The sequence below is a fragment of the Suricata suricatta genome, chromosome 4 (assembly GCF_006229205.1).
Source record: "Suricata suricatta isolate VVHF042 chromosome 4, meerkat_22Aug2017_6uvM2_HiC, whole genome shotgun sequence".
NCBI lineage: Eukaryota > Metazoa > Chordata > Mammalia > Carnivora > Herpestidae > Suricata > Suricata suricatta.
The window spans coordinates 140,805,067-140,817,329 of record NC_043703.1 but is presented as its reverse complement, the minus strand read 5'-3'; the positions used below and the strand labels follow the sequence as shown (position 1 = coordinate 140,817,329).

Here is a 12,263-nt window from a genome sequence, read left to right as displayed (position 1 = left end):
TTACCACCTCGTCCACAGTACTCCCTCACTCAGACTGGCTTCTTAGATCCCCAAACAAAAGTCCTGCAGAGAGTCTGCATCTTGCCCACACCCCACACTCACATCTTCTGAGTTCTCTTTGCCCAGTTTCTGAAGCACCGTCAGGTAGAACTTGAAGAAGAAGCTGAGGGTCAGGGTACGCCGGAACTCCACCATGCCTCCAGGGGCATCGGGGGCCAGGGACAGCTCCTCCGCCAGGCCAGCACACACATCTTGCAGCAATCCCTCATTCCAGAAGCTGCCAGAGAGCAGATGGTGGGAAAGCGTTCCCATCCAGACATCAGAACCACATGTGTGGGGTGGTGGGCACAGGACCACAGTTGTATTAGACTTGGTTCCAAACTTGGCTTGGATACTTAGAATTTTTAACTTCAGGCAAGTTACTTGCTTAAGCCTCTGTTTCATCATCTTTAAGAATACTTTTTTAAATATTTACTTATTTTTGAGAGAAAGAACGAGACACAGAACTCAAGCAGGAGAGGGGCAGAGAGGGAGAGATACATCGAATCTGAAATAGGCTACAGGCTCTGAACTGTCAGCACAGAGTCCAATGTAGGGCTCAAACTCATGAACCTTGGGATCATGACCTGAGCCCAAATCAGATATTTAACTGACTTAGCCACCCAGGCACCCCCTCAGTTTCCTCACCTTCCAAAATAGACACAATTTGGGTGCCTTGGGTGGTTCAGTCAGTTGAGCATCCACCTCTTGATTTCCGCTCAGATCAGCCCCACTCCTTAAGATTCTCTCTCTCTCTCTCTCTCCTTCTGCCCCTCTCCCCTGTTCTTGTCTCTCTCTCTAAAATAAAAATAAATAAATAATAATTATAAAAATAGACACAATTTTAACAAGACCACAAAATAATAATAATTAAATCTATTAAGTCCTGAAAATGCACTATGCAACATCCTAAGTGCTTCTTATGAAAGATCACTTTCCCTTTCAACTTAAAAGTATAGCATTGAAAAAATTTTTAAATTTTTTAATGTTTTTTATTTATTTTTGAGAGACAGAGACAGTATGAGCAGGGGAAGGTCAAAGAGAGAGGGAGACACAGATTCCAAAGCAAGCTCCAGGCTCTGAGCTAGCTGTCTGCACAGAGCCCAATGCGGGGCTTGAACCCATGAACCATGAGATCATGACCTGAGCCAAAGCCAGACGCTCAACTGACTGAGCCACCCAGGCCCCACACTGCATGGAAAATTTTTATACTCATTTACTAGTGAGAAAATGGAGGCCTGGAAAGATTAAGTCCCTTGACTTACACGACCCATCTGGTAAGTCCAAATTCCAAATGTGAGCTTTATGTATCCATATGGCTATTGCAAGGCTTACAGAGGACAGGACAGTGGTAGGGATATGCTTGGTACACGTGCTGCCATAAACTAGCCAGAGTAATAGGAGTAGCCACAGTAAGAGTGCAGCGGTAGTAACAGCTGCAGTAGCAACAGCAATAGTAGTAGCAGCAGCAGCAACATAGTAGAAGTGATACTAGCAGTGGCAGAAACAGCAGTAGTGGAAGCGATCGTCATAGTAGTAGCAAAAGCAGAATCATAGTAGAAGTAGGAGAAGGAGGAGCAGTAGTAGTAGTAACAGCAATAGCACCAGTAATACTATGATTCATAGTAGAAGTAGTAGCGGCAGCAGAGATACTACCATTAGGAGTAGCGATAGTAATGGTAGTGAGAAAAACAACAGTGGGAGTAATAGCATGAATAGCAGAAGCAGCAGTAATGCTATCAGTAGTACTATCAGGAGTAGCAGCAGTAATAGCAGTAGCAGTAATACTAGCATTACTAGGAGAAGGAATAGACCGCAGTAATAGTATCCATAGTAATAGTAGTGGTAGCCACAGGAGTGATACTAGTCAGAGTAGTAATGGTAGTAGAAATAGTAGGAATGATAGTGGCAGGAGTAGTAGAAATAGTAGTAGCAGTCACAGTATGAGTAGTACTAGCTGTAGTGATGGTAGTAGAAGCTCAGTGGTAATAGCCATAGCACTAGTAGTTGTGGCTGCAATGACAGCAGTACTAAGAGTAGCAGAGCAGTAGTAGCAATGGTAGTACCAGCACAAGAACAGCATCCTATTAGTAATCATGCTAGTGGTAGCAGCAGGGATTGTAGCAGCAGTGGTAACCATGGTAACACAAGAGCAGCAACAGTAACACCACCAGCACTCAGGGTCACCGCAGTACTGTGGGTAACGGCAGCAGCAGCAACAATAACACCACCAGTACTCAGAGCAGCTGCAGTACTGTGAGTAATGGCAGCAGCAGAAACAGTAACACCACCAGTACTCAGAGCAGCTGCAGTACTGTGAGTAATGGCAGCAGCAGAAACAGTAACACCACCAGTACTCAGAGCAGCTGCAGTACTGTGGGTAATGGCAGCAGCAGTAATAATAATACCACCAGTAATCAGAGCAGCCACAGTACTGTGGGTAATGGCAGCAGCAGCAGCAACAGTAACACCACCAGTACTCAGAGCAGCCGCAGTACTGTGGGAGTCAGAGCAGCACTGGTGGTTTTATTTTGCTGGCGGCTCTTACTGTGAGATCTGCCTCTGCGTGGTCTTGAGAGCCGAGATGGTTCTGTCAGCCATTCCGCCGTAGCAAAGGGCCAGCTCCTTCACCTGCACGGTTCCCGGGTTGAACAGGACCCTCATGCCGCTGGTCACCTTAGCAATGTCATCTCTCCGAGAGGTCTGCTTAAATGCTGAGAAGTATTCACCCTACAAAATAGGAGAAAGATTCCTGCTTTCCTCCTTGTTTGGCTAGGACTGCAGATGGCGAGGCTGAAGGCTGGGGGTGAGTGGCGAGGTGAGGGGACAATGCCATCACAGAGTGGCTGCTGGTGGCCCTCAAAGATACAGACATTCCTAACTGCCCCATTCTCAGGACGAGATCTAGGTAACACTCCTTGAGGCTGGGAAAGGGTCGAGATTTCTTCTGTCGATGAGGAAATGGAAAGTCAAGGAAAAGGGGAATGGGTTCTCTCAACCAACCGTTGGGAAGAGGAAAGACATTTTCACAAAGGCCCCTCGGAGACCCCCAGACCCCAGGTTTCCCATCCTCGTGCCCGGACCAGAGCCCACCAGGCCTATCGGGCTGTGCCAGTAGCTCTGTCGACCTAACTGCTTCTCAAGAAGATGCCACGAGATGCCACCCCTTCAGCTGGCCACCTGTGCAGGTGCTCTCTCTACTTGTCTTTCTCACTAGCCTACTGTCTACGGTTAGAAATCTTGCTTCCTGAAAGAATGAATCACACTGTGAAACACTAGCTCGCTTTGTGCTTTGAACAGACATTTCCCCTTGGGTTCCAGGCAGGCCCTGTCTTTCAGTAGAAGAGGGGAGTGTGAGTGACTTTCCAGGTAAGAACCATCGGATAGCAAGTCCTTTCGGGCAGGTTCCTCTTGAGGTCTGAACCCACCCTGGCACCCAAATCATGATTAACATCAAAGGCAGAGGCTTAAGGGAAGGCTCACTGGGGAAAGCACAATGACACTCATGGTGGACGGCCAGATGGGCACAAGCTTCTGCTTGAAGAAGCCATAGGGACTCCCTCGGACCATGAAGCTGGTCCAGACTCTTGATGTCAAACATGGCCCTGGGACGGTGAGCTGGAGTCTGAGCTTGGTTCTGGAATAGGACCCTGCCAGTCCACAGAGACATTTCCACTAGGGTGCCGTGATATGTCAGTCAGCTGCTCTTACATGAGAAGTCCTTCCTAATTCTGGGTGTGAAAATCTCCTTTCTTTTATGAAATGTTTTTTATTTTTAAAGATGTTTTTAAGTTTATTTATTTTTGAGAGAGAGACAGAATGAGCAGAGGAGGGGCAAGGGGGTAGGGGGACAAAGGACCTGAAGCAGGCTCTGTGATGTCAGCACAGAGCCCGATGTGGGTCTTGAACTCACGAACTGTAAGATTGTGATCTGAACTGAAGTCGGCAGTTTAACTGACTGAGCCATCCAGGAACCCCCATAAAACGTTTTCCGTTAATGTCCCTATCTGGCAAGATAAAAACTGGACAGAGTTATGTCTTTTCCCTCCTCCCTTCTCCAACTCATAATTAAAAAGAGGAAAATTTACCAATCTGTGAAATACAAAAACTCTGGGAATCACTGCTCAACATGGTCTATAAGGACAAGCTAGAAAATCATTAAGAAACCACCTCAGGGACATCATGGCTCTAATTTAATTAGCATTCTCATTAAGAAGGCCAAAATTAGCAAGGGCAAACAAGCCTTGTAATACTCGCTCAAGTGCTAGCTGGGTAAAACTCCTAGTCCGCTCCCTTACAGCTGGTTCCCAGCCTCACACAGATCACTTTTCTACAGGGCCCATGAAGGACTACGTAGCTGATGAGGGAGGAGAAAAGCACACGAAGGGAAGACACCACAGGCCCCCAGGGACAGCAGGGAGGCAGCCAGAAGCACCCAGACCTGCCTGAACAAGACAGAGAAACCACCCACAACCAGAAAGCCAACTGAGCCAACTCAGAGCAAGGTCAGCAAAGAAACGCCTCCTCAGCATGTGTGGGCCTGACCCACACGCACCTTCTCTGCTCAACATGCAAACCCCGGTCTCCCCTGACCTGGGGCAGGAATGCTTGGCAGCTGGGCATGTCCGTGAGATCATGTTCCTGGCTACCAGACAGAGATCCCCGCGGGTTTCCAGACACCAGCCAGGAACCTTATGAATTCTTGATTTCAATCCTCACCATGACCTACATGGCAGGTGACACTGTGCCTGTTTTACAGAGGATGAAACTGAGGCTCTCAAACCTGAAACGATGTGCCCAGAATCACATGCCATGAGTCCGTGGCATGCCCTGCCCCTGTAATGCCCAAGATTTCTTTATCGTCCCCAAAAACCAGAAACTGCCAGGGAGACTGAGTCACGCATGCAAAAGCAAAGGGCTTTATTACGGGTTTAGGCTCGCTGGACCTAAACTCAGGCTCACAGACTTTACCAGCACAGTGGATCCATGCTGAGAGCCCCAAACAAAGGTGGGGTAGGGCTTTTATGAGTTTGGGAAGGGGGAGTTACAGGAAATTGTGACACAGATACAGGGGTCCAGTCACTATTGCCTTTCAATATTGGCAGTAACTTTAACCATACATTGTTACTTTTTGTGGGAGCCAATCACAACATTTAGAGTATTGACCAATTACAGAGTGGGCCCAGGACCCTCACGTAGGGCGTGATTAGCCTTCTAGGCCTGCCCTTAGAAATGTTAAGGGTGTTAGCTGGCCTTTCCTGATTGGGTGTCACAAGGGTGGTCCCTCCTGTCTTGGGCAATGTGTGCCCTTCTATTGTCTAATGATTCTGAGAAGCCGAATTCAGACCTGCGTCCTTACACCCCCTGCCCTGAAAATCTTCATTGTCCGGAGAGAAATATGGCTGGTTAAAGGCAACGTTCAGAGACTTTGTTAAAGCTGAGAGATGCTGGGGGAGCGGCAAGATGGCGGAGAAGTAAGGAGCCCCATTACCTCCGTCCACCCACAATTATCAAACTGAGAAGAATTAAAAAGCCACAGCTTTTTGATCTCCAAGAACAGAGGTGTGCGGACAGACCTCCCCTATAGAGAGCAGTCTTATGGTTGCCTGAGTGAGTGACTGGGAATTGAGACCAGAGACTTTTGGGGAGGGAGCGCTGGCTCCAGAGACAAAGCGCCCAGAGGCTTGGCTCTGGGCCCGCTGAAACCCTCCTGTCCTTAGGCGCACCGCTCCTAGCCGGGCGGGGCGGCCAGGAGACCAGAGGCGCACAGTTCCACGGACAGCCGCTAACGCAGGCCGGCTGGGTATCCAGAGGCACAGGGACCTTCACAGCCACATGCGGTACCTCCAGGCAAGGCAGGAGAGAGACCAAGGGAAGAGACATAGATACTGAAATCACTCAGCGTAATCCCTGCAGAGGAGAGATTTAGCCCAGAACTGAAGGCCACCGAGCGCTGAGAGATATCTGTCCCTTCAGCGGGGGTGTTCTCCCTTGGGCAGGGAGCCCACCGACTGCAGGCAGAGCCAGGGAAAAAATCTGACTTCACAATCCTCCTATTCCATCCCGACCAGAAAGCCGCCCACCTGCAGGCGATTTTAACTGTGGTGGCAATATTGACTGTGCAGGCAAGGACTTAGAAACCCAGCAGAACTTAAAAAACAGAAACAATTAGAGCGGCTCGAGCACAAGAAGGTTGGACTCCAGAGAGTGGCTGGCAACGCATGGTCTGAGGGGGACTTGGGGTGCCCGTCGCCATTCTCCTCGCATCCACCAAGGCGGGGTCTCAGAGAGCAGCCCCTGAGACCTGACCCACCTACACCAAGCCACGCCCATCTGCGCTGGAGAGCAGCTGTGCTTTTGCTTATTACTGTTAATTGGGGTTTTTTTCTTAATATTTTTACTTTTTAATTTGTCCCCTGTCTTACCTTTACTATCTTCCTATTTCCTTCTTTTCTCCCTTTCCCCTTGGAATCTGGGAAAGACCAACAATTAGGCACTGCTGTGCTTAGATCAACTCTTACCATCCAGATAGTTTTTCCTTTATTCCATCTTTATCTCCCCCAACCCCCACTGCAGGTTTGAAACCTTCAGACTGTACTTTATCTCTGACTGTTGCTGTCCCCCCCCACTGCCCGCCTGATTTTTTTTCCTCCCTTTGTTTTTTTCCTTTCTTTTTCTTTTACCCCTCTCTTTTCTTTCCTGTTTCTTTTTTTCTTTCCCCCTTAGGTTTGCTTCTTTATCAGTACATTTGTGTGCTTGTGTTCTCTGTGTGTTTGTCTGTCTGTTTTCCTTTTCAGGGCTACCTCAAGAAACAACCCAAAGCATACATAGTGGAAAATCCCAAACATCGCTGAGTAGGGAAATAAATTAATTGGAGGCATAACAAGAGAAACCGAGAGACATCATTAAAAGAACACCTCCTGAAACGACAGACCCTAGACACTCCAAGAGCCTCCTTCTATAGAGGAATACTAATAATCGCACAGTGCAGAATGAGCTTTTAAAACTGACAAGAGGCAGAAAGCTAGCCAAAATGACAAAACGAAAGAACTTTTCTCCAAAGAAACTCCAGGAAGAAGTCACAGCTACAGAACGGCTCAAAACAGACACAAGCAACATAACTCAACAAGAATTTAGAATGATTGTCATAAAATCAATTGCTGGGCTTGAAAAAAACATGGAAGCTATCAGAGAAGATATTGATACAAAATAGCTGTGACAAGTTAGAAAAGACTCTAAATGAGATGAATAATAAGATGGAGCCTGCCAATGCATGGATTAAAGAAGCAGAGAGGAGAATACATGAATTAGAACACGCAGTTATAGCAAAAGAGGAGACTGAGAAAAAGAGAGAAAAAATGATTCAGGAGCATGAAAGGAGAATCAGAGATCTGAGTGATACAATCAAACAGAACAATGTCCGTATCATAGGAGTTCCTGAAGAGGAAGATAAAGACAGAGTGCTTGAAGGCGTGCTAGACCAAATTATACACGAAAATTTCCCCAATCTGGGAAAAGAGAAAGACACTGAAATTCAGGAGACATACCGAACTCCCTTAAGACATAACGTAAACTGACCTTCAGCACGACATATCATAGTGAAATTGGCAAAATATAAAGACAAAGAGAGACTTCTGAAAGCAGCTAGGGAGAAAAGGGCCTTGACATACAAAGAGAAACCTATCAGAGTGGTTACAGACTTATCTACTGAAACTTGGCAGGCCAGAAAAGAATGGCAGGAAATCTTCAATGTGATGAACAAGAAGAATATGTAACCAAGAATTCTTTATCCAACGAGCCTGTCATTCAAAATAGGAGAGATAAAGGTTTTCCCAAATAAAAGTTGAGAGAATTCATGACCACCAAACCAGCCCTACAAGAAATTTTAGGAGAGACTCTATGAGGGAAATGTAGCAAGGAATAAAGGTACCAGAGACATCACTACAATCATGCACTCTACAGAGAACACAATGAATCTAAACCCATATTTTCAATAATAACACTGAATGTCAATGGACTGAATGCTCCAATCAAATGACACAGGGTAGCAGAATGGATCAAAAACCAAAACCCATCTATTTGCTGCCTACAAGAGACTCACCTTAGACCTAAAGGCACCTTCAGATTGAAAGTAAGGGGATGGAGAAATATCTACCATGAGAATGGAAGCCAAAAGACAGCTGGAGTAACCATACATATACCGGACAAACTGAGGGTTAAAATAAAGGCAGTAACAAAAGATGAAGAAGGACACTATATAATAATTACAGGGTCTCTACATGAAAAAGAGCTAATAATTATAAACATTTATGCGCCGAATTCAGGAGCTCCTAGATACATAAAACAATCACAAACAGAAGCAATCTTATCAATAAGAATGTGCTAATTGCAGTGGACTTTAATACAATGGATGGTCAACCAGACAAAAAATCACTAAAGAAACAATACACCTGAATGGCACACTGGAGCAGATGGAATTGATAGATATATTTAGAACTCTGCATCCTGATGCTAGGGAATTCGCTTTCTTCTCGAGTGCACATGGCACAATCTCCAGGATTGATCACATACTGGGTCATAAAACAGCCCTCCATAAATACAAAAGAATTGAGATCATACCATGCACACTTTCAGATCACAATGCTATGAAACTCAAAATCAACCACAGGAAAAAGTCAGGAAAACCTCCAAAAATGTGGAGGTTAAAAATTACCCTACTAAAGAATGATTGGGCCAATCATGCAATTAGAGAGGAAATTAAAAAATACATGGAGATGAATGAAAATGAGAATACAGCAATTCAAACTCTCTGGGATGCAGCAAAAGCAGTCTTAAGAGGAAAGCTCATTGCAATACAGGCCTATTTCAACAAACTAGAAAAAGCACAAATTCAAAACCTAACAGAGCACCTAAGGAAACTAGAAAGGGAGCAGCAAGAACACCCCAAACCCAGCAAAATAAAAGAAATAATGAAGATCAGAGCAGAATTAAACAAGAGAGAATTCACAAAAACAATTGAACAGATCAATGAAACCAAGAATTGGTTCTTTGAAAAGTAAACAAAATTGATAAACCTCTAGCTAGGCTCCTCAGAAAGAAAAGAGAGAACATGCAAACCCAAAATCATGAAGGAAAATGGATCTATTACAACAGATCCCTCAGAAATACAAGCAATCATCAGAGATTACTATGAAAAAATATGCCAACAAACTGGACAATCTAGAAGAAATGGACAAATTTCTAAACACACATGCACTACCAAAATTAAAACCGGAAGAGATAGAAAGCATGAATAGACCAATAACCAGTGAAGAAACTGAATCCATTATCAAAAATCTCCCAACTAATAAAAGCCCAGGGCCGAATGGATTCCCAGGGGAATTCTACCAGACGTTTAAAACAGAGTTAACGCTGATTCTTCTCAAGCTATTCCAAAAAATAGAAATGGAAGAAAGACTACTGGACCCATTCTACAAAACACATATCACTTTGATTCCCAAGCCAGGCAGAGACCCAACAAAAAAAGAGAACTGCAGGCCAATATCCTTAATGAATACAGATGCAAAACTATTCAGCAAGATACTAGCAAATCGAATTCAACAGCATATAAAAGGAATTATCCATTATGATCAGTGGGATTTATTCCTGAGTTACAAGGCTGGTTCAATATTCGCAAATCCATTAATGTGATACACCACATCAACAAAACAAAAGAAAGAAAATCATATGATCCTGTTGATAGATGTAGAAAAAGCATTTGACAAAATACAACATCTCTTCTTAATAAAAACCCTTGAGAAAGTTGGGATAGAAGGAACTTACTTAAACATCATAAAAGCCATTTACGAAAAGCCCACAGCCAATCTTATCCTCAATGGGGAAAATCTGAGAGCTTTCCCCCTGAAATCAGGGACATGACAGGGATATCCACTCTCACCACTGTTGTTTAATATGGTGTTGGAAATCCTAGAATCAGCAAACAGACAACAAGAAGAAATAAAAGGCATCAGAATCGGCAAGAAGAAGTCAAACTTTCCCTTTTTGCAGATGACATGATACTATACATGGAAAACCCGATCAACTCCACCAGAAGCCTTCTAAAACTGATCAAGGAATTCAGTAAAGTTGGAGGGTACAAACTCAATGTATAGAAATGAGTTGCATTTTTATACACCAAAAATGAAGCAACAGAAAGAGAAAGCAAGAAACTGATCCCATTCACAATTGCACAAAAAAAAAACATAAAATACCTAGGAATAAACCTAACCAAAGATGTAAAAGACCTGTATGCTGAAAACTATAGAAGTCTTATGAAGGAAATTGAAGAAGACACAAAGAAATGGAAAAACATTCCGTGCTCAAGGACTGGAAGAATAAACCTTGTAAAATGTCATTATTACCCAAAGCAATCTACACATTCAATGCAATCCCCATCAAAGTTGCACCAGCATTCTTCTCAAAGCAACAAACTATCTTCAAATTTGTATGGAACCACAAAAAACCCTGAATAGCCGAAGGAATATTGAAGAAGAAAACCAAAATGGGAGGCATGACAATCCCAGACTTTAGCCTCTACTACAAAGCTGTCATCATCAAGACAGTATGGTATTGGTACAAAAACAGACACATGGACCAATGGAATTGAATAGAGAACCCAGAACTGGACCCACAAGAGTATGGCCAATTAATCTTTGACAAAGCAGAAAAGAGTGTCCAATGGAAAAAAGATAGCCTCTTCAACAGGTGGTGTTGGGAGAGCTCTACAGCAACATGTAGAAAAATGAAATTAGACCACTTTCTGACACCACTCACAAAAATAAACTCAAAATGGATAAAGGATCTAAGTATGAGACAGGAAACCATAAAAACCTTTGAGGAAAAAGCAGGAAATAGCCTCCTAGACCTCAATCGCAGCAATTTCTTCCCCCCCACATCCCCGGAGGCAAGGGAATTAAGAACAAAAATGAACTACTGGGACCTCATAAGATAAAAAGCTTCTGCAAGGCAAAGGAAATAAAAAAAAAAAAAACTAACAGGCAACCTCCAAAAAGGGAAAGATAGTGGCAAATGGAATAACAGATAAAGGGCTATTATCCAAAATATAAAAGGAGCTCACTAAACTCCATACATGAAAAAGGAATGATCCAGTGAAGAAAAGGGCAGAAGACCTGAATAGACACTTCTCCAAAGAGGACATCCAGATGGCCAACAGGCACATGAAACGATGCTCAGCGTCACTCGTCATCAGGGAAATACATATCAAAACCACACTGAGATACCACCTCACACCGGTCAGAGTCGCTAAAATAAACAAATCAAGAGATTATAGATGCTGGCTAGGATGTAGAGAAACAGGCACCCTCGTACACTGTTGGTGGGAATGTAAACTGGTGCAGCCACTCTGGAAAACAGTGTGGAGGTTCCTCAAAAAACTATCCATAGAACTCCCTTATGACCCAGCAATAGCAATGCTGGGGATTTACCCAGGGAGTACAGACGTGCTGATGCATAGGAGCACATGTACCCCCAATGCTCATAGCGGCACTTTCTACAATAGACAAATCATGGAAAGAGCCTAAATGTCCACCAATTGATGAGTGGATCAAGAAGATGTGGTATATATATATACAATGGAGTACTATATGGCAATGAGGAAGAATGAAATCTGGCCATTTGTAGCAAAGTGGATGGAACTTGAGAGTGTCATGCTAAGCGAAATAAGTCAGGTAGAGAAGGATAGATACCATATGTTTGCACTCATAGGTCTAACAGGAGAGACCTGACAGGGGACCATGGGGAGAGGAAGGGGGAAAGAGAGCTGGGGAGAGTGAGGGACACAGATCATGGAGATTATTGAATACTGTAAACAAACCATGGACTGAAGAGGGAGGAGGAGGAAGGGAGGGGGGTGATGGTCATGGTGGGGGACACGTGTGGGGAGAAGCACTGGGTGTTATATGGAAACCAATTTGATAATAAACTTTAAAAAAAAAAAAGCTGAGAGATGCTGAGGTTGGTCCCTGAGACAGGAGTCTCTGGTCTGGAGCCTAGCGGGGGTAAGGGTGATACGGGCGGCTCCTGAGCAGCTCACCTCCCTGCTGTAGGGGATCTCAATGGAAAGCAGTATCTCCTCGGGAGCCAGCAGGGTCTTTCTGTAAGCAGGGAAGAAGGTGTGATCCATCCGAACCGTCCTCCTGGTGCCTGTACAAAGGCCAGACGCAGAG

The 12,263-nt window shown here is 44.5% G+C and overlaps 1 protein-coding gene across 1 annotated transcript in view; it reads right to left on the bottom strand.

Annotated features, from left to right (window-relative positions):
- Positions 1-12,263, bottom strand: part of LOC115290733 (xanthine dehydrogenase/oxidase-like) — a 76,714-nt gene that overhangs the window by 30,269 nt on the left and 34,182 nt on the right. The window contains 3 exon segments of the mRNA XM_029938558.1: positions 103-277; positions 2,588-2,769; positions 12,131-12,240. Of these exon segments, the coding sequence (XP_029794418.1) occupies positions 103-277; positions 2,588-2,769; positions 12,131-12,240 (467 nt within the window).